Source organism: Ictalurus furcatus, chromosome 9, assembly GCF_023375685.1.
Source record: "Ictalurus furcatus strain D&B chromosome 9, Billie_1.0, whole genome shotgun sequence".
Lineage (NCBI taxonomy): Eukaryota > Metazoa > Chordata > Actinopteri > Siluriformes > Ictaluridae > Ictalurus > Ictalurus furcatus.
The window spans coordinates 8,652,228-8,678,882 of NC_071263.1; the positions used below are offsets into that span (position 1 = coordinate 8,652,228).

Here is a 26,655-nt window from a genome sequence, read left to right on the forward strand (position 1 = left end):
ATTATTTTACTACATTTTCATCTTATATTTCAGTTCCCTAGAGGATGATTTGCTATATATAGCATACACAGACATGATGGCAAAGGTACAAATATGGTGAATTAGAAAACACGCATTTTCACTGTTACACTATAGTTACCACAGTATCTCCCTATGTAAATTGTGCTTGTGTTTCTGCTGTACTCAGAGTTGTGCTGAAGATGAAAATGAGGATGAAGAAGGAAAAGAAAAAACCTTTGAGGTTTGAAGTGTCAGACATTTTTCTTCTTCTATTGTTACTGTATGTGTGCATGAGAAACATATACATAGATGTGTGACAAACTAAAAGGAAAAAAACATAGGCCCTGTTATGCTGTCCGTTAAATTTGCTGACATGTTTTGGGTCCACTTGTCCTCTTAAAGGGATGTAAATCAACACAAAGTTATATGGACTGATCGCCTTATCCTATCCTTTCTCTCCTGATGCAAGTGGTCTCTTCCAGGATCATAATGCCACTATCCTAAGGCTCTCCATAAATGTTTTATTAAGTATTAAAATTATGTAAATGATGCTATCACCCTCAGCAGATCTCTACCCAGTTGAACACCTACTGACATGTTAAACAGTGCTCTAAACCACCAGCTTCAAAACAGCAACTGAGGAAATGTCTTTTGGAAGAATAATGTGCCTTCTGTGTAGTACAGTTCCAGACACATTACTGACACATTTTATGTTTTTTCACCAGTCTGTATATACTGCATCTGCATATGTATATATGTTTGGTGTGTGATAGGAAAAGGAGATGGAAAAGCAGAAAATATTGTATCAGCAGGCCAGGTTACATGACCGTGGGGCTGCTGAGATGGTTTTGCAGATGATCAGTGCCAGCAGAGGTACATACACACGAACACAAACGCCAAGCTGGTTTACTGACTCAAAAAATGGACATATCTTATAATGCTTTTATCTTTTAGGTCGACTGGGTCCCATGGTTACGTTCACCCTTAAGCTTGGTATCTCTATTCTAAATGGGGGCAATATTTTAGTTCAGCAGGTAACACACTTTTATTGCTTGACATGAAGTCAACAATAGAATATGTCATCTAGATTCACTTAGTAATACATTGAATGACATGCAATTATTTAGCTCTTGTGTTAATTGTGCTTTTTTTTATCATGAAAGTCAGGTAATATAATTAAAAGTCAGAAATGTATGATTAGACTTTTTCTATATTGTGGTTGATTAGTTCATCAAATCTTTCCACAGAAAATGCTGGATTATCTAAAGGAGAAGCGAGATGCTGGCTTCTTCAAGAGTCTGTCAGGACTTATGCAGTCATGCAGGTGATGAGCAAATAAAGCTTTAATTTTGGCTTGCTTTTAATGAAAATTGTGGGTGACAATATGAGCCCTTGTATCATATAAACCACCCTTAAAATATATTTTATTTCATTTATTTACAATGCAGGCACATTGAGGGCAAGACATTCCAATTTGTCTAAATTCTAAATAAATAAATAAAAGACAAATAAAAGTACAGTCAGAAATACAAACATTAAAATTAAGCATGTGAAAACAGCCAGGTCAAAAGAAACCTGGCATGCATAGGAAATTTAAAAATATATATGTGTATCCTAATTATTACTGCATTGATTGGTCTCTGGTCTGTAGTGTATTGGACCTGAATGCATTTGAGAGACAAAACAAAGCTGAAGGATTGGGTATGGTGACTGAGGAGGGATCAGGTAAGTGCTACATGCACGCACACACACACACACACACACACACACACACACACACACACACACACACACTCTGAATTAGTCTGATCTACTTTTATTTCTTTTCATCACCAAAATAATTAGAACAATGCCATTTTAAAGGCTAATATAGTGGGTTGTTGCCTATTTAAGAAGCATTATACATTCATTCTCATATCATGGATCACACATGTTAATAGACAGTTATGGAGCAGAGCCAAAACTGTGAAGATAGTTCATAGTGCAGACAAACTCTTTGATTCGTTTAAACAAATACTTCACCATTTGACATCCAGGAAATGAATAAATGTGATTTTATTGCATTCTCAGGGGGAAAAAACTGTTTGATGAGAATTGGAGCCAGATGGTGCAGTACTACCTCAAAATCACAAGTTTATTTGACTTCATGACCATTATCAATGGCTGTTTAATGCAGACAGTGCAGATTTAGGGAGCTCATTCATTTTTATTCATTCAAACTTAAAGTTTAGAGTGAATAATTGCATTCATCACAGAAGAACTATTTTCCATGACATACATATTTTCTGTCGTTTTTGATCAACTTCAATTCAGGCATAAGTGATGGTGACATAAACCCATTGATGTGTCTTATATCTCTCCAAAAAAAATTGTTGTTCAGATCTTGTTAATCATATGTCAGTGTCCAGTCAGTGGATGTCAGTATCTCACGTTCTAATTGATATTTTAATGTCTTCTCCTTTGCTTATGTCTGCCTTTTTGCCTGTTTGTTTCTTTCTTTGTTTCTTTCCTTCTTGCCATGTTTTTTAATGTCATCGGTTGCAGTCAACGTGAGGGAGCGGGGTAAATACATGGTTTAGATTCTCCTCATTCGGCATCACTGCTCTCTCTATCCCTGTCTTTTCTACCTATTTGTCTGTGTCTGTTTGTTCAGAATTTAGTAATTGATTGCTCTGGTCTGCAGGACAACTTGCATGCATCACATTTAACCAAGAAAATAAAACTGATAATACATAGATTTCCTGCTGATTAACTCCTTCTGTCTGTTTTTATCTGTCTCTTTCTCTACTTTTCCCTAATACCTCTCATCTTGTCTGGGATTTGATTTTACTTCAGTGCATTAACATTACTAAATAATCACTAAGTAGTAATAAGCATCAAACATTTCAGCATTGCCTCTTTGTCTCACAGGACATTAACAAAGATTTGTAGTGTAGTTTTCATCATATTAACGAATTTAGTGAACTATATATATGTATAGTGATGTGGCTCAAAACATTGCTTACTCTTACAGAATAAAGCTAGTGTAGGAGCCTGCAGGCTAGAGCTTTGTCAGAAAATGTGTGTAGTATCTTGTCTGGACTGTGTTATATAAGCACCCCTTTCCTATCTCCAGCCCAAAGAAACTAGTTTTTCATTTTTCCTGTCCATAAAGGTTCCAAGGTTCTTCAGAATGACGAGTTCACTAAAGATCTGTTTAGGTTTCTGCAACTCCTCTGTGAGGGTCACAACAATGGTATGTCTTCATATTTAATGACTAACATTGACCTTTATTTATCAATCTTTTAGTAAGGTTGTGTATAAATGTTTCCGTATGCCGAACCAAACTAAAAATTTGATGCCAGATTTACAAAAGTTTTGTTAATGCAGATTTTCTTCATATACACATGCATGTGTTGATGAATGCCAGTCATCTCTAAACTACCAAGCACAATCACATCCCAGATGATTTGCATTTAGTGAAGGCAACAAATATTAATAAAAGACAAAGCTCACAGAAAGCAAAATGATGACTAAATGACAAAAGAGTGCTGCACTAAAACTTCTCATAATACAGCTCAGCCACTGCAGTCCTTGAGTTGCCATACACACAGACTTCTTTTGTCAAAATTGAATAGCCAGTCTTGTTTGTCTGAATTTATGGAGATTGCTTTCTTTTAAGTCAAAATCTCATTAAATCCATGTGTATAATTAATACACAAGTTATTTAAACTTGACAGTGTAATCTATATATACACACAGCATAATATTACAGGCACAATTATACAATTTGCAGCAAATCAAGGTTCATATTAGCTAGTCTCCTTATAGGTAAATTTACACAAATCAGGTGGTTTTGAATACCACATGTCGAATGATTTACGACTAAATTTGTTTGTATCCAGTTTGATAAATGATGCCTAATGAGCATGGTGTAAAGAAAATTTCTAAATAATTTTCTTACTGGGCACACCAACATCAAGCTTGTCAAACCATATTTATCGAATATATTACCATTGCTTTGTTCATACAGTATATCTGATTGAATGATAAACTGCAAAGCATTTTGGTAGCAGTCGTGCCTATGTGCAACTAACCAATTTCTTTCAGACTTCCAGAACTTTTTGAGGACTCAGACTGGAAATACAACTACAGTTAATATAATAATAAGCACAGTGGACTATCTTCTTAGACTCCAGGTAAAGTAGACCTTGTTGTATACAGATACACATGCACATATACTAATGACTTAGACTTCTCATTGTCCTTATAGGAGTCCATCAGCGATTTTTACTGGTATTACTCAGGGAAAGATATAATGGATGAGGCTGGTCAGCGTAATTTCTCTAAAGCATTAGCTGTGGCCAAGCAGATTTTTAACTCCCTCACTGAATATATACAGGTAACTTTTTTTCTTTGCCATTTACACTTACAGAAATATGATACAGATATCATCCTGTGATTATTGCTGTTTCTACCTGCCTCTCCAAGAGATTATTGAATAGGTATCCAATAATCTCTTGTCCTGAAATATTTTATTGCTATTATGCCACAGCAATTTGTACAGTTACTAACTATAGTCGATCTGTTGCTATGCACAGTTTGTCACCCTTCATCTATTCGATCCATCAATAAATAGGAACCACTATATGATCACCACTGACCAGATAGGGGAACACTTTCAGCATATTTTCAGCTGAGTATAGTCCCTAACTATACCTACAGTTAGACACCATGGAGTGTCTAAAATGTCTAGTAAGAATGCACAATGATTAAAAATCCAAACAAAACACCTAAAGAAACACCTACTACCAAGTCAGTGTGATGAAAATTACATCTGATCTTTTTCCATTGTTGCAATAAAAATTATTCAACACCCACTGCAAATCAGGTTTACAGAATTTCAGCTGTTTGCAATGAACAAATCAAACAAAATCAATTGAAATAGTTCAACACAAGGAATGCTTCAAGTGGTTTCCCCAAATTCAAGTGAACATGCAACTTCAATTCAATTTTTCAATTAATTTCAATTCAACTTGATTTGTATAGCACTTTTTATAGTGGACATTGTCTCAAAGCAGGTTTACAGAAACATGTAAACATACGATACAGATTTTAAGTATGTGAAATTATCCGTATTGAGCAAGCCAGTGGTGACGGTGGCAAGGAAAAACTCCCTAAGATTATATGAGGAAGAAACCTTGAGAGTAACCAGACTCAGAAGGGAACCCATTCTCATCTGGGTAACAACAGATAGTGTGAAAGTAAAATAAAGTTCATTATGGTTTTTACATGAAATCTTTGTTGAACTAGTCCACTGTTCACTAAAGGAGACCTGAGTGCAAAATTTTATGTGGTAATTGCAAGGCCACAGTAGCAACCATAGTCCCAGCAACCACAGCCAGAATGTCCATGTGGAATTGAGGTCCAAAGCCATTTCATGGTACTTCAAGCGGTATCATCCTAAGCAATCTCCAGGCTGTAGCCTCCAGTTGATGAGCGCTCCATCCAGAGGTAGAGCATCAGGATGGATCAGGCAGGTCTGGAGTGCATAACGAGTCAGGATCACTGGCATCTCCATAAAATCATGTGTGGCTCGACAGAAGGAGAAAGGGAGAGGGAGGTAAAGAGAGGGAGAGATCATTAGGTATGCTTACTATCCTGTGATGGATAAGACTGTGTACTTTGCATAAAAGAAAGTCTATTCATGGTAAGCTTGAGTAAACAAATATGTTTTCAGCCCTGACTTAAACACAGAAACTGTGTGTGAGTCCCGAACACTAATTGGAAGGCTGTTTCCTAACTGTGGGGCTTTGTAAGCGAAAGCTCTTCCCCCTCCTGTAGCCTTCACTATTCGAGGTACCAACAAATAGCCTGCACCTTTTAATATAAGTAGTCATGGTGGATCGTAGAAGACCAAAAGTTTGCTTAAGTACTGTGACCGTTTAGTGCTTTATAGGTTAATAGTACTATTTTATAATCAGTCCGAAATTTCACTGGGAGCCAATGCAGTGTGGATAAGATAGGGGTGATGTGGTCATATTTTCTGGTTCTAGTTAGGACTCTTGCAGCTGCATTCTGGACTAACTGGAGCTTGTTTATGTACATACTGGAACATCCAGACAGGAAGGCATTACAATAAACTAACCTAGAGGTGATGAAAGCATGAACTAATATTTATGCATCATGTAGTCACATTATATTTCTTATCTTAGCAATATTTCTGAGATGAAAGAAGGCTATCCTAGTAATACTATCTACATGAGTGTCAAATGAAAGACTGGAGTCAATAGTCACACCAAGGTCTTTTACTGACCCACAGAAAGACCACCCAGAGTAACTATGTAATCAGAAAGCTTACTTCTAGCTACACGTGGTCCTAGTACAAGTACCTCTGTCTTGTCCAAATTAAGTAAAAGGAAGTTAAAAAGCATCCAGTGTCTAATGTCCTTTACATATTCCTCAACTTTATTAAGCTGCTGTGTGTTGTCTGGCTTTGCTGAAACATACAGCTGTGTGTCATCAGCATAACAGTAGAAGCTAATTCCATGTTTACGAATAATTTGACCTAGATGTAGCATATCTAGGGTAAAAAGCAGTGGGTTTAAAGCAGAACCTTGTGGAACACCAAATTTAACCTCAGTATGCTTGGTGAAGTTGCCATTTATATCTACGAACTGATAACGATCGGTCAAATAATGATTTCTCCAGTTTCAAAATTATTCAATCCCCTGAATAGAATCCCTCACAACAGCAAAAATATGCAAAACAGGTGTTGTCTCAAATACACCTGATGCAACTAATCAAGGGCTTCACTAGTTGCACCAGGTGTGCTTGAGCTGGAACAAATTAAATACCTGAACTGGCTAGTGGCAAAAAATATATGAAATACCTGGACGAAGCAGAAAAAGGAAGCTATCAATGGCTGCAACCAGATTTCTGAGAAGGCAGGTTGTGAAAAACCCTCTAGTGACTGCAAAAGACCTGCAGCAAGACCTGGTGGCAACAGGCATTGAGGTTTCAGTGAACACAGTAAGGCGCATGTCCCCAGTCAAGCATGGTGGAGGCTCAGTGATGCTCTGGGGTTGCTTTGCATTGTCTGGCACTGGAATCCTGCAGCCTGTGGAAGGCAAGGTCCGGAAATCCTAGGAGAAAACATCATGCCGTCTGTGAGGAAGCTGAAGCTTGGGCGTCATTGGACCTTCCAACGGGACAATGACCCCAAGTATACCTCAAATTCCACCAAGGCTTGGTTGCAGAAGAAGTCCTGGAAGATTCTACAGGGCCATCACAGTCACCTGACTTGAACCCCATAGAAAATCTCTGGTGTGATTTGAAGAAGGCAGGTGCAGCACGCAAACCCAAAAATATTACTGAACTGGAGGCCACTGCTCATGAGGAATGGCTAAGATTCCTTAGGAATGTTGCCAGAAGCTGGTGTCTGGCTATACATCTCGTTTGCAGCAGGTCATAACAACAAGTACTCTGTTCTGCTAAGTACTTAAGATGCTTTCCATGAAGGGGTTTAATAATTTTGGGACTGGAGAAGTCATTATAAGTTGCATTTTCAGTTGAATTTGGGGAAACCACTTGAAGCATTCATTGTGAACTATTTCAGTTGCTTTTGTTTGATTTGTTCATTGCAAACAGCTGAAAGTCTGTAAATCTTAACAATAAACCTGATTTGCAATGGGGGTTGAATAATTTTGATTGCAACTGTATACAGGGCGAGCCAGTGAGCTTCATACATGAACCATAAAAAATGCTCTCATATTCATATTATTTTAATACTAATAACTTTCAACTTCCTGCTACTCTTTCTTCTCAGGGTCCATGTATAGGAAACCAACAAAGCTTAGCCCACAGCAGGTTATGGGATGCAGTTGTTGGCTTTTTGCATGTTTTTGCTAACATGCAGATGAAGCTCTCACAGGCAAGTCAATTTAGACCTAGGAATGCCAACTGTTGAATGAAAGTCAGTGTTTGTGGCCTTTATAATAATATCCAGAACTGTGCTAGGAAAAACACACATAGTCAGATCTAGGTTTTTTAGGATGACCTTCATGTTAGTTTTATAAATTAGATTTAGGTTAGATTTCTTTCATGACTCTGATAGTAACCACCAGCAGATGTCTCTCCTGACCCAGCAATACAAACAAAATTCATTGTCCCACTATTACAGTATTTGTCATATAAGTAAAACATGCTGATAACAAATAGCCATTTACATGTTTCTAGTTCAGTAGGTTGCAAGCGGTTATGATTTCAGATTCTGAGATTTACCAAGATGTCTTTTATGGTTTTTATGAATTTTATGGAACAAGTAGAAAGTTAGGACAAACAGGCCAGGTGGTTTTACACAATCAGAGCATTTTCTCAGATGTATAGCCCACTGTGAACACACTAAAGTAGCAGTCCAGAATTAATTCATGCTTCAGCACCATCTGCTCATGATGCAAAACAATGACATTAGCTGCTCTGTTGATGGATAACACTATAGCCTTGAGGACAGCTTTGGGAGGCTGGAAAAAATATTAATCTCCACAACACCTTTGAAAGTCTGTCTGCCTTGTTACTCCAGGAGATGAGGAGACATTGACCAGAGAAAAAAAATGTCCCTAAGTATTTTCTGTCTGTTTTCCTTCTTTCTTTAGGACTCCAGCCAGATTAAGTTGCTGAAAGAACTGATGGATCTACAGAAGGACATGATAGTCATGATGCTGTCCCTTCTAGAAGGTTTTTATATTAAATCCAATAATAGTAAACATTCTCTACTTTTTGTAGTTTTATACATTCAAGTGAGATTTGTAGATCAGTTTCTTATGAATTTCTTGTCTGTCCTGGTAAAGAGTAAAGCAGCAACAACCCAAGTAGTAATAAAGAGTAATAGATAATGGTCATTTTCTAATATAATTGTATATCTTTAGCACACAAGCAATGTATGTAGCAAGGTAAATGCTGAGCATTGTAGTATGTGTTTTACACTATGTGAGTGTTATTCATTCAGACCAGTATGTTTCATAAGAACCATGTCCCCTTAAAAGGAAAGAAAAAAAAAACAATCGTGGTCAGGCATCCTGTTGCACTATGTGATAGGGAAAATAAATACTAATATTAGATTTTTGTGTATTTCCAGGTAATGTTGTAAATGGCACCATTGGTAAACAGATGGTGGACACCTTGGTGGAGTCCTCCAACAATGTGGAGATGATCCTCAAATTTTTTGATATGTTCCTCAAGCTAAAGGACCTCACCACATCTGACAATTTCAAAGAGCATGACTCTGATGCCAAAGGAGTCATCTCCAAAAGAGAGTTCCAGAAATCAATGGAAAATCAGAAGCAGTACTCTCAGTCTGAAATCGAGTTCTTGCTTTCTTGTGTCGAGGCAGATGAAAATGACATGTTCAACTATGTGGAATTTGTAAAACGCTTCCATGAACCTGCCAAGGACATTGGTTTCAATGTCGCAGTACTGCTTACAAATCTGTCAGAACACATGCCCCATGATTCCCGTCTGGCTACCTTCCTGAGCCTGGCCGAGAGTGTCCTTAATTACTTTGAGCCATTCCTGGGACGTATTGAGATCATGGGTGGTGCCAAGAGAATCGAAAGGGTCTATTTTGAAATCAGCGAGTCCAGTAGAACCCAGTGGGAGAAACCACAAGTTAAGGAATCTAAGAGACAGTTTATCTTCGATGTAGTCAATGAGGGTGGAGAATCTGAGAAGATGGAGTTGTTTGTAAATTTCTGTGAGGACACCATTTTTGAGATGCAGCTGGCCTCGCTGATATCAGAGCCTGATGCTGTGGAAAGGGGAGAAGAAGATGAGATTGAATTACAGAAGGTATCCAAGGACCTGGAGATGGAAGAGGAGGAGAATACACTGGAATCTTCCTCAGCTTTCACCATGGCATGTGTATCAATGAAGAAGAACCTCTGTAGCCTTGGCAGACTGCTCACCCTAAAAAGCCTGAGGAAACGATACAAGAAGCTCAGGAAGATGAGCCTGAGGGAGATGATTTCTGGGTTCTTCTTCTTTTTCTGGATTATCTTCACTGGCCTCCTCCACTTCCTCTACAACCTGGTGTGGTGCTTCTTCCATATCCTGTGGTCAAGTCTGTTTGGTGGTGGCTTGGTCGAAGGTGCCAAGAATATGAAGGTGACAGACATCCTTGGCAACATGCCGGACCCCACACAGTTTGGCATCCATGGTGATGTGCTGGAGTCTGAAAAACTAGAGGTTAGTGAGGCTTCTTTGGTTGCTGAGATAAACCAGATGGCACAAGGAGACAAAACAGAAATAGACCTCATGTCAGAGCTGCTAAGTATACAGCCCAAGAAGGAGGGAGGAAAGCATGGAACCGAGCCTGGTCTGGGTGATGTGTCTGAAGTGGTTGGAGTCGATTCCCCATCTTTAGTTTCTGCTGTGCAGCAGAAAAAGGCTCAGGTGAAAAAGGCTCAGAGCTCTTACTGCACAACTATATAACATGAAAACAAGTGTAACATAACTATATTATATTATATAATAATACACCAATATTTTTACAATATTATATATATATATATATATATATATATATATATATATATATATATATATATATATATATATATATATATATATATATGTGTGTGTGTGTGTGTGTGTGTGTGTGTATGCATACATACATAAACTCAGCAAAAAAAGAAACATCCACTCACATTCAACTGCTTTTATTTCCAGCAAAATTCTTAACATTTGTAAATATTTGTTTTAACATAAAAACATTCAACAACTGAGACATAAACTGAACAAGCGTCGCAAACATTTGATGAACAGAACTGGAATAATGAGTCCATGAACAAAGGGTAAATATCAAAAGCAACGTTCAGTATCTGGTGTGGCCACCAGCGGCTTTAAGTACTACAGTGCATCTCACCCTCATGGACTGCACCAGGTTTGTCAGTTCTTGCTGAAAGATGTTACCCCATTCTTCCACTTAGGCATTTGCAAGTATTCGATCACGTCTGGGGGGACACATTTTTACATGTAATTTTCCACTGCAAGGACGATCAGCTGTTCTTCCTGTCTCCCTGTAGCACTGTCTTAGCCGTCTTACATTACAGACATTGCAGTTTATTGCTCTGGTCACATCTGCAGTCCTCATGCCTTCCTGCAGCAGGCCTATGGCATGTTCACGCAGGTGAGCAGGAACCCTAGGCATCTTTCTTCTGATGTTTTTCAGTTAGTAGAAAGGTCTCTTTAGTGTCATAAGTTATTGTAACTATGACCTTAATTGCCTATGGCCTGTAAACTGTTAGTATCTTAAGGACTGTTCCACAGGTGCATGTGCAATAATTGTTTATGGTTCATTGAATGAGCATGAAAAGCATTGTTTAAACCCTTTCCAATTAAGATCTGTAAAGCGTATTTGGATTTTACAAAATTATCTTTAAAATACAGTCTCCTGAAAAAGGGACATTTCTTTTTTTGCTGAGTTTATATAGTAGGGTTGTCACAATACATATATACATATCTCACAATACTATACTAGTTGAAGTATCACAATACCAAGTAGTATCACAATACAACACATTATTGTTAATTCATAAATCAAATCTAAATTTACAGAAGTACATGATATAATTGAAAACAGACAAACCAAATTTTCCTCTGAATACTTTATTAATCAGAATTAATAACTGGCTATTGGAAAAACTCAACAACAATCATACAGTTGGCAAAGAACTAATTCAATGTGCTACATATTTCAACGGTTGTTCCCTAGAACAATGAAATCACTGAAATTGTCCTCAGAGTACTAAGAAGTACGGTACTTCAGTATTGACGATACTATCGTTTAAAAAATACAGTGGCATCTGCTGTATTTTGAAGCTTTATTATCGCGATACTACCATACTACCAGTAAACTGTGCAACTCTAATATATAGAAACATGGATCCAAGGAAGAACCATAGAAGGAAACATATAAATTACTGTATTCTCTCTCTCTCTCTGCAGGAAGCTGCAAGTAAGTCAGTCGAGAATGAATCAAATGCAGAATCAGAGAAAGCAGAGTGAGTGGACAAAATTACTTCTGAAAGTAGGTTAAATTTTTGTCAGGTGAATGCAGGTGACCTGTGTTTTCTGTTTGTTTTTGTTTTTTGGGAGTGAGAGTTTATTTTTTACCAACATTTATGGCTTTCTAATAAACTAGTAGTACCATCTGCGGTATCACTGTGTTTATCGATCACTAATGCTCTTAATTACTGACTTATTCTTCTACATTTGTATAGTCTTCTTGGGACAGTGTGAAGCTATCCTGTTTTGCAAAACTAAAAATCAGTTTGTGTGTGTGTTAACTTTTTTAGTAAAGTCTATGTGTTTCATTTTAATAGTACAGAGGATGGGGAGAAGAATGACCAAGACAAGGCTAAAGAGTTACTCATAGAACCTCCATCACAGGAAGAGAAGAAGCTACCCAAGAGGAGGTGTGGGCAGAAGAAAGAACAACCAGAAGCCATTATGGCCAGCTTTTTTGCTGGCCTGGACATCTATCAAACCAAGATTCTAGTAAGCCACTTTAGTATTATTTCATTAGCAGTTTATAACAAAAATCTTTTCCAGATCAAAATGGTCTCACCCTTGCAAAGTTGTAATAATTCATTTGATTCAATTTATAGAAAAAAAACAGATAGGTTCAGTAGCAACCAGTAGGCATAAAGTATGTTGTACACTTAATAATAATTACTTTGTGAGTTGGTTTTGTGACTTGTTAAAATGGTTGTGTTTAATTAACTATATTAAACTTGTACAATTCTTTGAAAAACTGCAATTTAACACAAATATTGTTTACAGAATTACCTGGCTCGAAACTTCTACAACCTGCGATTCCTGGCTCTGTTTGTGGCATTTGCCATCAACTTCATCCTGCTTTTCTATAAGGTATAATGCATTTAAACTCTTTTTTGCTCATTTTCTTTTCTCGTTATTAATATATGCTGAAGACAGTTAATATAAAAATTATTCAACCCCCACTGTAAATGCTTACAAAGGTTTCTTGTCAAGATTTACACACTTTCAGCTGTTTGCAAGGAACAAATAAAAAAAAAGCAATTGAAATAGTTCAACACAACGAATGCTTCAAGTGTTTTCCCCAAATTCAACTGAAAATGCAACTTATAATGACTTCTCCAGTCTCAAAATTATTTAAACCTGTGACGAGGCGTGATGAAAAAATGGTCCTGCACAAGAAAATTGATGGCAAGGCCACAATAGCACTTTTGTGCAATGGTGTTTTATTGACAGTGCACCTATTTACAGTCTATTTACAATCCACCAAATGTGCAGAAAAGTATGTACATCCATGTGAAGGCCCCCCCAAAAAATAGACAAAATAGGGAAAATGGGGAAAATGGAGGAAACTACACAAAAATGTATAGACTACAGCACTTGGCTGTTAACTCCTTCCACAGAAAGATAAATGCACACAAAATACTCACACTGCAACCACAAACCCCAAACTACAACCCACCCTAAACAAATGAACAGGCCTGGCTTTTAACCCGGAAGCTCCACCCACAAGGACTCCTCTATGTTCTTCCAGAAGTAAGTATTAAAACAATAACTTTTCATAAACAAGAATATATATAATAACATAATCTTCAGTAGCATAACAGATATACCCAATCATCAATATTCATTATATAACATTATATATATATATATATATATATATATATATATATATATATATATATATATATATATATATATATATATATATATATATAATATTCACCTTTATATAGGAATTATCGTGGGTTTACAAACAAACAACAGATAAGACAGTCCAGTTACCGGAGCGATCGCATAGACACAATGCGGGGATTCAGCGATATTCAACCCCTTCATGGCAATCACCTTTAGTACTAAGTAGAGCACCTTTTTGCTGTTATGACCTGCTGCAAGCGAGACGCAGAGCTTCTGGCAGCATTCCTGAGGAATCTTAACCCATTCCTCATGAGCAATGGCTTCCAGTTCAGTAATATTCTTGGGTTTACGTGCTGCAACTGCCTTCTTCAAATCCCACCAGCGATTTTCTATGGGGTTCAAGTCAGGTGACTGTGATGGCCCTGTAGAACCTTCCAGGACTTCTTCTGCAACCAAGCCTTGGTGGAATTTGAGGTATGCTTGGGATCATTTTTCTGTTGGAAGGTCCAATGACGCCCAAGCTTCAGCTTCCTCACAGACAGCATGATGTTTTCTCCTAGGATTTCCTGATACTTCAGTGAATCCATCTTGCCTTCCACATGCTGCAGGTTTCTAGTGCCAGAGGATGCAAAGCAGCCCCAGAGCATCACCGAGCCACCACCATGCTTGACTGTGGACAGAGTGTTCTTTCTTCATTCTTCTTCCTCCAGACATATCGCTGATCCATCGTGCCAAAAAGTCACAAATCTCTCCACAGAACAGAATCCCAAAACTTCTTTGGCTTATTTATATGATTTTGACCCAACTTTTCTTGTGCTTTTGTGTCAGTAGTGGTGTATGTCTTGGAGTTCTGGCATGTAAACCTTCTGCATTTAGTACACGCCATACTGTGCTCAGTGAAACCTCAATGCCTGTTGCCACCAAGTCTTGTTGCAGGTCTTTTGCACTTTTGCAGTTTTCACAACCTACCTTCTCAGAAATCTGGTTGCAGCCATTGATAGCTTACTTTTTCTGCCCCGTCCATGTAGTGTACACTCAGCAAACCCCTAGCCAGTTCAGGTATTTCATGTGTTCCAGCTCAAGCACATCTGGAGCAACCAATGAAGCCTTTGATTAGTTGCATCAGGTGTGCTTGAGACAACACCTGTTCTGCGTATTTGTACTGATGTGAGGGATTCTATTCAAAGGTTGAATAATTTTGAGACTGGAGAAGTCATTATAAGTTGCATTTTCAGTTGAATTTGGGGAAATTTGAAGCATTCACTGTACTGAACTATTTCAATTGCTTTTGTTTGATCTGTTCATTTCAAACAGCTGAAAGTCTGACAATAAACCTGATTTGCAATGGGGGATGAATAATTTTGATTGCAAATATATTTTCATGTCGTTCACTATTAATTTAGATAATGTGCTCATTTAAAAAAAAATTCAACAATAACAATTTACAATACAGTAACATTCCTATGGTCATTTCTAAATATTTAAGTAGCTTTGTGAAGGATAGCTACAGCTGTGATATTATCAGTTTTATTATCTTCTTACACGATATTCATGATACTGTTCAATAAATAGTTTCACATTGCACAGCCATATATAAAGGCAAAAATAAAAAGGCAAAAATAGTCAAAAAATGACATATCTATACTTTAATATTCTAGTATTTACTCAAAATATACTTCCTTTTTTGTGATCACATTGTTATATTTATTATGTTGATGTAATGTTTGTGTATATGTACACGTCCAGGTTACTGGTGAGGAGTCTGAGGAGGTGGACTCATGGACAGGGAGAAATGAAGAGGAGGATGAAGGTGGCATTGAGTATTTTATCCTGCAGGAGAACACTGGTTACATGGCACCTACACTCCGCTTTCTAGCTGTTCTACACACTATCATCTCCTTCCTCTGTGTGGTGGGGTATTACTATCTGAAGGTACATGCAAACATCCGTATTCATGCAGATGGGTGACAAATTAAAGGAACCCAAAAAACTCTAGAACTATAGTCTTCTAATCTTCCAAAGGATATATCCTCAGTAGTTTTTTTTAAGGGGGTTGGAGAGCGCTGTCTAACACATTGCTCCAAAATCTCTGACAGGTGTTCAAAAGTGTTGAGATGTTATGAGAAGACCATAGCATATTATTTATTTCATTCATCTTCAGCAAATCATTCAGTAACCCGTCATGCCCTGTAGATTATGAAGAGACCACTCCTATCAGGATAGAAATGTTTCATCATAAGATATAGGATAAAGATGATATGCAGTGACCCCTCTTTCTCAGAAGACAAATGGAACCAAACAATTCCAGGAAGAGCCACCAGTTTGTCATCCATCTGTATGTAAATGCAATTGTAGTCATAAGTTTAGACCTATTTAACTTGTTTCAACTGAAGCAGTAACAGTAAACAATGAGAACTAAAATTAATTTAGCAATTCCTAGTAAGTGACTGTTAATAATGTGGCAACAAACAGTACACTATCCATAGAAAAAACACTAACAGCTGTAAATATATAAGTTTTAAAAGGTTTATCAGATTTCATTTTTTACATAACATAGTTTTCTCTTTTGTTTTTATTTTTGGCATCAGTATAGTATCTTCCCACTGCCCTGAAGAATTAACAAGTATCATCAGTTTTATTTATATGTTTTTCAACAAGTCAAATGCATCATTTCTCAATTGCTCTAAAGCAGTGGTTCTCAACAGGGGGGTGCGCAGAGAGATGGGAAGGGGGGGGACAAATTGTTTTCAAGAAAAAAATCACAGACAAGGCATCTTTCGGGTACCTGGGGAGAGATGGGAAGGGGGGCACAAATTGTTTTCAAGAAAGAAAAAAAAACCAGACAGGGCATCATTTGGGTACTCTGCATATTTTATTGCTTTTCAAAGAGAATGTGCATAAATGAAAAACCCCACATTCCCTCTCCTTCTGCATTTTGTTTTTGCTGGGGAGAGGCAGAGCTTAGCCTTTTATCTAGCTGTCAGTGCAGACCAGTGTTACCAACTTAGCGACTTTTCAGACCCCTTTAGTTTAGTTTTTTGCAAAAAAAAAAAAAAAAAAGCACCTAGCAACAAATCTAGAGACTTTTTGGACAAACCTTAGCAACTTTACAAATGTCGGCAGTACTGTCCTGCAAGTGTGAGGTCTTGCTTTCCCACTCCATTCTCACCTCTCTCTGCGTCTGCTCTGTTCAGTGAGTGGCTGAGACCCGGAGCAGCAAATCCCATTGATCGCAAGGCAGCTGACATAGACATGAATGTAAAAAGAAGCAAGCTCAGGTGTCCCACTGATTGATTTAACAATATCATGGCTAACGAGACACACCCTTCGTCACAATTTACATCATTCTTATGCAAATGTTTTTAGAACGCAACATGTTTTACACATAAAATAGTCCACGTTGTTACAGCTTAGTTCTCTTGTTCAAAGTAGTTAAAGTGTTCAGAAACAGGATAAATTTTCAAGATCACCCTTTCTTTATCAGTCAAAAAGAGTATTCATGTTCCATACCTGTCCGTTATATAGTTTTATAAAAGTCATAAACGTTATTTTAAAAAGTGATACATGTTATGAGAAGTAATTTTTAAAAAGTAAAAAAACAAAAAGCAAAAGCAAAAATCTATCTATCTATCTATCTATCTATCTATCAAAACAGATTATTGATTAGGCATATATAGATAGATTTTATATAGAACAGATAATCATTATATCTGGTCTCCTTCAAAAGTGGGGGGCGTGCCACATGATGGGGGAGGCTTGGGGTGCTTTAGTTACAAAAGGTTGAGAACCTCTGCTCTAAAGTATGCTTGAGCAGAAATGAGCATGCTGAGTCAATGAATGCTTATCTCTCCTGAATAGGTGCCTTTGGTAGTTTTTAAGCGAGAGAAGGAAATTGCCAGGAAACTTGAATTTGATGGTCTTTATATCACTGAACAACCTTCTGATGATGACATTAAAGGGCAATGGGACAGACTTGTTATTAACACACCGTAAGTACAAAAGGAAATATTGAAGATCACTGCTTCACTGTTGTTCATTTATACTTTTAATGCTTATTTGAAAATCTTCACCTTATAACTGCCTAATCTACCATGTTAATGCATGTATGTTAGCCTTTAAAACCTCCACACAGCAAATTCAAATCAATATTAATAACCTTCTAAAGTAACATACAGAATTAAGTGCCATGGTTTATGTATTCTTTTTATGAATTGTAAATGCCCTTCCTTTTCTTGTGTTGCACAGATCTTTTCCTAATAACTACTGGGATAAGTTTGTCAAGCGGAAGGCAAGTGGAATTTCTAAGAGTTAACGTTTATGTTCTCTGATTATAGACAGTAAGTGATAATTGTTTGCAATCAGCAATGAACCGTAATGACCGTAATCTTGGTTTATTGCACTATATAAATAGAAACTACCATGCTTTAAACCTTTAAAATGCTTTACAACTGTTTGAGTTTCAACAGAGATTCAGTTTTGCAAGTTTCTAACCTTGTATAATATATACAGACAGAGTGAGGATAGAGTTACAGTGAGAGAGGGAACATGACCATGGTGAAGGTAGCAAGGCATGAAACATGAGAAAGGCATTTCTAGTGTAAAAATGTACTTGTTTGTGTTATATGAATAATTTACTTGTAGGTAATAAATAAATATGGGGACTTGTATGGAGCAGAGCGGATTGCTGAGTTGCTCGGTCTGGACAAAAGTGCTCTGGACTTCAACCCTACTGAAGAAACTATTGCTAAAGAGGCTTCACTGGTGTCCTGGTGAGAAAAGCAGACTCCTAATGTTTTAGGAATTATGAGTAAAATTACTCTCTCTCTCTCGCTCTCTCTCTCTCGCTCGCTATATATATATATATATATATATATATATATATATATATATATATATATATATATATATATATATACTCCAATAAAGATTCTATTCAGTGTAAACTGAGAACGAAAAAGTGCTCTCTCTTCTCACAGGTTAAGCTCCATTGACACAAAGTATCATATCTGGAAAATGGGTGTGGTGATTACAGACAATGTAAGTTCACAGAGAACAGTTTTGCCTGATATAGTATATACCTCACAGAAGTCCATTTGCACTCCTATAGCATGGAGAGGGAAGATCTATCCTTTTTTTTTATTATTATTTTGCAGTCTTTCCTGTACCTGGTGTGGTACACCACGATGTCCATCCTAGGCCACTATAACAATTTCTTCTTTGCTGCTCACCTGCTAGACATTGCCATGGGTTTCAAGACTTTGAGGACCATCCTGTCTTCGGTTACCCACAATGGCAAACAGGTTTAATTCCTTTTGAACCTCCAAACACAAGGGGGAAATGTTTAGATTTGAAAGATTGTTGATATTGTTTACACTTTGTCCTCTGATTTACATTTTGTCTTTTTCCATTCTCCTAGCTGGTGCTCACTGTGGGTCTGTTGGCTGTAGTTGTGTATCTATACACTGTGGTGGCCTTTAACTTCTTCCGCAAATTCTACAACAAGAGTGAGAACGAGGACGAGCCAGATATGAAGTGCGATGATATGATGACTGTATGTTGCATACACTTGATTTTTTTTCTTCTTATATTTCGTTCTCTTTTCATGTTTCTTTTTCCTCTGTGCATTGTCATTGTGAAATTCAAATTTAAAATAATAGCTAGTCACATTTTTATTAAATCTTAAAAAGAAGATGCAAGTCAAGCAAATAATTTTTACTGGTCTGTATGTACACAGTATACATATGTATACAGTACAGTAAAGATAAGCTCTTATTACTCAATCATAATTGAATCAAAATAAGATATTAGACCGTTTGTTATCTAATGCTGATATATATATATATATATATATATATATATATATATATATTTTTTTTTTTTCTATTTCTTTATCAGTGCTATCTGTTCCACATGTATGTGGGTGTGCGTGCTGGTGGGGGAATAGGAGATGAGATTGAAGATCCAGCGGGTGATCCCTACGAGCTTTACCGCATCCTCTTTGATATCACCTTTTTCTTCTTTGTCATTGTTATCCTTCTGGCCATTATCCAAGGTACAGTATGATTCAGTGGGCAAGGGCAAATAAATATTCTAATAAGTAAAGCTTAAATTAACATGGTATTTGGGACAATATACAGAGATACTTTCATAATGAGGGCACTAGAAAAGAGAAATTTATAGCAATATTGTACTTTATTTAGTAGGTAACTACTAACCTGCTGGCAAATAGACAAATTAGCAAAGAATTTTAGAATACATATTATATTAGGAACACCAACTAGACATAAATTGTGTGTTACAAAGTTAAATAAAGGACTAAAAATACATTTAATATATGAATTAAACTCATAGAATTTTGTCACCGCCTCCTGTAGGCTGCGTGACTTAAGCAGCTCCAGCAGACAGGTTGACACTGGCTTTGTCTCAGTGGGTTAAAGTCACTCTGACTGTGTGTCGGGATCTGGGAAGGCTCAGAATGACACATGCAGAGAGAAGGGGATTAGAGTCATGCTGAGGTGCGTGTGAAGTGTGGGGAGGGGTATTTCTTAGTGAAGGAAAAAAAACAGAAATAATAGTAGGCATCTGGTGTTTATTTTATATTCAATTAAGATTAATTAAGATTAATTAGATTAATTAATACATTTTTAAGACATTTAACATCATGGCAGAAACACTAGATGGCAAAAACACTGGAGCCTGGTTTAAGCCTTATCAAGCATTAACTACCATTAGGCAAGCATTTGGGAACAGGTGAACACAATGGGTAACAGGTAAAAACAATGGGTAACAATGGGTAACAGGTGAAAACACAATGGTTAAGAGACCAGACAGGACAGGGGGTGGAGACAGGACCAAAACAAACCAAAGCACATGGGGAATGAAAGTGAAGTAAATGATTTGAACGAAAAAGCAAGCAGCTTTGAGACTCACACTGAGAGTGAAATCTGTTGGAAAAATACATTGATATTTTTAAACACAAATGTAAATTTTGTATGACTTATTACAGAAGCATATTCAGTATATAGACAGTTAAGTCTTGCGGATGCCTACAAACAACTTATTTTTAAACCAGCTGCTCTTGTCATGCAGTATAACAGTGGTCAGTCATAGTGTTTGTATATGTGTAAAATACACTCCTGTGACATTTCTTTTAATTCTGTAAATTATTAATGTTCCAATATCCAAAAAAATTTTCTTAGCTAAGTAAAAGTAAGGACTTTGTATGGTAAATAACATTTAAAGTATATACTTTGGTTTTAGATTTACTATAACAGTTCCAAAAAAAAAAAGCTGAATAAAGTAAATGGAGACTTGTTTCTCCTGAAAGAACTCAATACAATATGCAGTTATCAGTGATCCTAAGAAGCATGTTTTAAAGCTTTTTTTAATATATATATATTTTTTTTACGTACATGTGTTTATGTAATAAAGCTGCTATTGTGACCTTAATAATTTAATTCCTCATGCAGCGAACTTGCTGTTGCAATAAATTATTCAGTACATGCTGAGGTTTGTAAGGATAACAGTGCACATTGTTAAAATATCATATTATTCTAATATCTAATAAATGATGAGATGGTATGGAAGAATAGCATGAAAAAGTGTTACCAACAAAAGGCAATTTATTGTTACAGTATGTAAAAGAAAAATGTGCTGCAATTAAGCTTTATGTGTGTGGCTACAGGTTTGATCATTGATGCCTTTGGAGAACTGCGAGACCAGCAGGAGCAAGTCAAAGAGGACATGGAGGTAAGAGAACAACCGCAGAACAGCAGAGCTTTGCATGTATAAAAACAAGTGCAAACTGCAAAAAAAAAAAAAAAAAAAAAAAGGGGGGGGGGGGGGGGTTTGGCAGTGTTAATTTTGTATCCACAAAACCTGAAAATTCTTCAAAAATGGCAATTGTGTTCAATTTAGTATACCTGAAATCTACTTCTGTAAGGTAAAGGCAAAATTATAGCATTCACTAGTTTTTAGTACTGAGAAGAAAAAAGTTTCTTAAAATCACTATAGTTTCTTAAAATCATGGCAGCATTTAAACAGAGTCTGTAAAAAGGTTTTACCATATGTACAAAACATGCACTCAAGTTTTTGTGTTCATATTGTATTTTGTACATTTTGTCATTGATGACTCTAACGGCTCCTAATTGCTGTTATACTGGATGTGCAATCATGCCCTTGTGGTAAACTCAGCCCAAGTCATCAAGACAGCAAGAGGATAAGATCTAAGTGACTTTGAAAGAGGGTTCATTACTGGGATAGGAGCTTCCGTCAAACTATTCTACTGGCTTGTGTTTCAGTTCTTAACAGTGACTAAATTGACATCTGAATTTAGATCTGAGTGCATTCAGAACGGAAATATTCGCATGCAGAAGCTTCTGTGTGCACTTCCCTGCTCCCCATTTGTGAATAGCTTTGTGCGTACTCAATTCACAGCATCTGTTAAAAACACACTTGCTAGTATTGTTCTGGACCTCAGGTTGGCCACCCTCTATTAATGATACTGTTTAAATGCCATATAAATACTTATTCTAGAAACATAGCCTAATCATTGGTATAATGAAGCCAACTAGTTGAAGGAAAGACTTGGTCTTGAAAAGGATTTGAATCTTGATCTTCACTTGGCATCGACCCCCCTAATACTTCATAATTGATCGTGATTGGATCTTGGCTATTACTGGTCTTGGACTTATCTTGGATTTCACAATGGTGGTCTTGACTACAACCCTACCATCAACTGCAATTGCAAGGAAAGATGAAAATGTCGGGACATGATCAGAATATCAGCAAGAACTGCTGTCAACAATCTTCATCTGGTGGAGTAGCCTACTATTTAGAAATATAGTGTAATATTTTAGATGTATGCAGTGTTTCAGTTATGTTGATTTCAGCCATGGGTCATGTACAGTGTCAAGTACAACCATGGGTCAAGTACATTTGAAATGTACCCAAGTTCCCAAGTAGCATAGATAAAGTTTGTGGTTGTAAAAATCGGTAGGTTTTGTCACCATTGTACAAAAGGAACCTCAGTAGGTAGATTTTCCATTTTGTCAGTTTTGCTAATCAAAAAGCAATGCAAAGAAAACAAAATAAAAAAGAGGGAAACATCTAATAATGTAGCATCTTTAAAATATGATGAATTGACATTTGTGTTTCAGACTAAATGCTTCATCTGTGGCATTGGGAATGACTACTTTGACACAACTCCACATGGCTTTGAGACACACACATTACAAGAGCACAACTTGGCAAACTACCTGTAAGTATCCCATGCACACCTTACTCGCACAACATTTACCTTTTTCCTTAGTGAGACCTTGTGTTATATAATGCATTGCTCAACCAATTGATTTTCATTGTCAGGCTACTGATAGCTAGCCCTCTCATCTAAAATCACACCGCCATCACTACTAGGGATGGTAAAGAAAAGTCAGCAGACTGTTGTGTCCTTTCTAAATCTAAAACCAGATTATCATGTTGTAACATAATCAGCTTAGTGTATCTCCACTTCAGTCAGCACTTAAATTAATTCTTGTTGATTTAGAGATATGCCTATTCAGTTTACTATTTGTTATGCTTGATGTTTTAGGTTTTTCTTAATGTACCTTGTCAACAAGGATGAAACAGAGCATACTGGCCAGGTAAGTTTGCCATTCCTGTTCTGTCCATATATGACAGAAAAATAATAATTTAATTAAATTCTCCAGAGTAAGCAGAATGTTTCTTCATTTAAAATATATATTGATTTTGGTTGTAAAATAGACTTGGACTGTGTTCAGGAAATTAGCTATCCTATTTTGTTGTTTTTTTTTTTGTTTTGTTTTTTACATGTTTGTTCCCAGCAGATGCTGTAATTTTTTCTTTCTTGTTGTCATTCTGGCTGTATTTTTTCTTTCCCTTCTACTTTCAGTGGTTTCCTGCTTGTGTTCATCTAGACTCAGGCCCTGTTAATTTGCTCATTCAAACTAGCTCATTCATTTTTCTCCCTCACCAGTACATTCAAAAGCAGTTTCCGTTTATTTCCTCTACAGGAGTCGTATGTGTGGAAGATGTATCAGGAGCGATGCTGGGATTTCTTTCCAGCTGGAGACTGTTTCAGGAAACAGTATGAGGACCAGCTGGGCTAAAGCAAGTGAGATTCCAGCCCACCAGCCTGTCCTCAGAGCTGTGAGCAGTATACCAGCTGCTTTTTCAGTTTGTATTTGAACCATTGACATTCTCCACCCCAATAAATGGTCTTTCTCTTTCATGCTATTTTGCAGGAGGAGTCCCAATGCCATGTTTTTTCTCTACCACAGATGATGCTACATGACGCATTTAAAGTTCTAATTGTTACCTCGGTCAACAGTGCCAATTTAGCAAAGACTGTCTTGTTTTACCCAGTATTATTTTCCATATTTGTTTCTCAGAAAAAAAGAGAAAAAAAACACATAACCATATTTTGCCACATAACCCTGAAACCTCTGCACAAAGTTTTTGTCCTTTAAGAACCACTGGGTTTTGTCGGGTTACAGAACATGTGAGTCTATACCCTTATATGCACAAGAATACTATTTTGTTTTTTTTAAGCGAATGGAGCAGAATAAACACATGCCAAAAGGGAGTGATAAAGTATCTACGGTACAGAGGATATGCATTTTGAAGCTGTGCTCAGATTTCATTAAACTGCTTGCTTATTTGAACGATGGGATGAGCCCAGGGCAGGTATGTATAAAGCTTCTCAGAGTAACATTCTGGTCTTAAGTGCCAAGAAATCAGGAAAAATAAGTAACTCTATACTTAGGCCTAGGAAAAAATGCAATGTACAAAAATTCTTTAGCCTTAGGAGTACTCTTAAATGGTGAGCTCTGAGATGTTGGATGTATTGTAACTGATGTTACCCTTTTTTTTTTATTGTAGAACTAGTCAGTAATCAAATATCTCCAACATTATATGAAACAATGCAATAATGGCTGACTGAGGCACAGCCATTAAGTTTGTGTGGTCACCTGGCTGCGCTGCTCATTTGATCTCAAAACTAAGATGGCATGTGGATTGTAAATATGAATAAATGACACATTTTAGTATAAAGTGCTTCCATTCTTAGCCAATTACTCAGCATTTACTTACATGCTAACAACATTATATACAGTACCAATGGCTTTATACTTTCAGGAGTGCTGTATCGCAGATTGTCGCTATCCATAATGGCTTTGCTGGAGTGACCAATCACAGATTGCAACAAGTCCACCTGAGCTTGATCCCTGCAAAAACAATACCAATATAAAATTTAATACAGTCAGTTGTTATACCTGGAAATAATATGTGGAGCGCAATACAGCAGCGTACGAATTATTAATCGTCTCAACCAACTCCTGGCAAGCCATTTTCTTATGCATTTCTCATTCTTATTAGTTCGAGCCCTTCTATTATTATCCTTTTTATCAAACTCTATGTTATCATTTCTTTCATCCAACTCAGCTATAGGCTTTGTATTTGGGTCCAGTGGGGTTTGTGTTTGAATAGAGAATTACATGTCATAAACAAGCTAAAGCTCTAAAGCATCCCTTAGTATATATGGAGCTTAAACTGGTTGTCCTCAGTGGAAGTGGCATTAAATCAGTTATTATTGACACTGTAGCTTAGTAAAATCAAATATTTATTTTTTTACATAAATATATTGCCATATGGAACATGACTAGTTTTTTTTTCATAAACGTAATCTAAAATACATCACTGATGTGATTTTGCATTGCATACAGTCTACATCTTGTGGACTTTTATCGGTTCTTACTATGGAATTGTTATGTAGTTAACCAATTTAGCACAATGCAACTGTTGTACTTCATGCTTTATTTCAGCCTAGGATTAACTACTCCTTGCTAAGAGTTGCTCAGCAAACTTTTATGACACATTTTTACACCCAGCATTTAGCTAAGAGTGTTTTTGGGCTTAAGAAGACTTCTTAAGTAGTGTAATTCAAACCCTTTATACATGCCAGCCCTGGCCTACAAATGGTTGGTCATAGAATGAATTGCCTCCTATTAAGTACTGATGAAGTGCCTTATCTTCATGACAACTGAAGCTATGCAAATTCATTTCTTTTCTTTATTTTATATTTATGCCATTATAAGCATAAGGCAGATGCTCAGAGTAACAGCTTTTAATTTTTATTTTGAACAGGTACAAAATAAATGTATGTCTTGCCAGAAGCAGTGTTATTGTAATGAGAAACAGAATGCTCATGAAGCAACATAAATTTAATAGAGAATTATGGTGAACAACCTAATAAAAAGGCAGATTGCTGTTGTATGGCCATTTCTATGTAGTAGCCTTGTTGAATTGTGCATTTCTTTTAAAGGACAAATAAAGATATTGATGAATAACAGCTGTTATTTTTGGATGCCACTTTCTTTCTTTTTTTTCTTTTTTTTTTATATAAATATTTCATAACTTTAATGGTCCTGATTTAAATCACTTAAATAATATTATTGCTGAAATTGCCCATTTAGGAACAGGCATGACAAATTTTACAGTTTCTTATTGAAATATTATATCAATAACACCCATGAAAAACAGTCCAATGTACTTGGTCAATACCTCATTTGGCTGATGCTTTATCCAAAGAGACTTACAATTAAGATAGGATACAGCTGAGCAATTTGAGGGCTAAGGGCCATGCTCAAGGGCCCAACAATGGCATCTGTACCTCTACTCAGCTTTACTCTGAGGCTCCCCTCGATTATCAGGTTCCTTTCACCGTGAAGAGTAAGCCCAGCATCCCTGTGCAGGAACATCTTTTCTGCCACCTGTACCGGCACCTTTCACTCACTACCCACAGCTCATGACATAGGTGAGGACAGGGATATAGATTATTGTTGTCATCACTGATGATCTCCAAAGTTATTCCATCACTTTCTTTTTGTTTATGTGTTGCTATTTCATTCAGCAGATGACAAATCACTCATCAGTAACTATGGTAACAGCACAGCTAGTTATTGC

General features: G+C 36.8%; 1 protein-coding gene across 1 annotated transcript in view; it reads left to right on the forward strand.

The window, feature by feature from the left end:
* LOC128612961 (ryanodine receptor 3) overlaps positions 1-26,041 on the forward strand; it is a 232,833-nt gene extending 206,792 nt beyond the window's left edge. The window contains exons 76-102 of the mRNA XM_053633452.1: positions 34-85; positions 188-241; positions 774-873; positions 955-1,034; positions 1,248-1,324; positions 1,652-1,725; positions 3,155-3,235; positions 4,090-4,178; positions 4,253-4,381; positions 7,808-7,912; positions 8,634-8,715; positions 9,116-10,428; positions 11,983-12,038; positions 12,360-12,534; positions 12,820-12,906; positions 15,421-15,606; positions 17,533-17,663; positions 17,920-17,962; positions 18,316-18,443; positions 18,651-18,711; positions 18,828-18,974; positions 19,091-19,225; positions 19,570-19,726; positions 21,359-21,423; positions 22,833-22,933; positions 23,264-23,315; positions 23,706-26,041. Coding sequence (XP_053489427.1) covers positions 34-85; positions 188-241; positions 774-873; positions 955-1,034; positions 1,248-1,324; positions 1,652-1,725; positions 3,155-3,235; positions 4,090-4,178; positions 4,253-4,381; positions 7,808-7,912; positions 8,634-8,715; positions 9,116-10,428; positions 11,983-12,038; positions 12,360-12,534; positions 12,820-12,906; positions 15,421-15,606; positions 17,533-17,663; positions 17,920-17,962; positions 18,316-18,443; positions 18,651-18,711; positions 18,828-18,974; positions 19,091-19,225; positions 19,570-19,726; positions 21,359-21,423; positions 22,833-22,933; positions 23,264-23,315; positions 23,706-23,801 — 3,856 coding nt within the window. The 3' untranslated portion in view covers positions 23,802-26,041. The remainder of the gene's footprint in view (positions 1-33; positions 86-187; positions 242-773; positions 874-954; positions 1,035-1,247; positions 1,325-1,651; positions 1,726-3,154; positions 3,236-4,089; positions 4,179-4,252; positions 4,382-7,807; positions 7,913-8,633; positions 8,716-9,115; positions 10,429-11,982; positions 12,039-12,359; positions 12,535-12,819; positions 12,907-15,420; positions 15,607-17,532; positions 17,664-17,919; positions 17,963-18,315; positions 18,444-18,650; positions 18,712-18,827; positions 18,975-19,090; positions 19,226-19,569; positions 19,727-21,358; positions 21,424-22,832; positions 22,934-23,263; positions 23,316-23,705) is intronic.
* Positions 26,042-26,655: the final 614 nt, after the last annotated feature.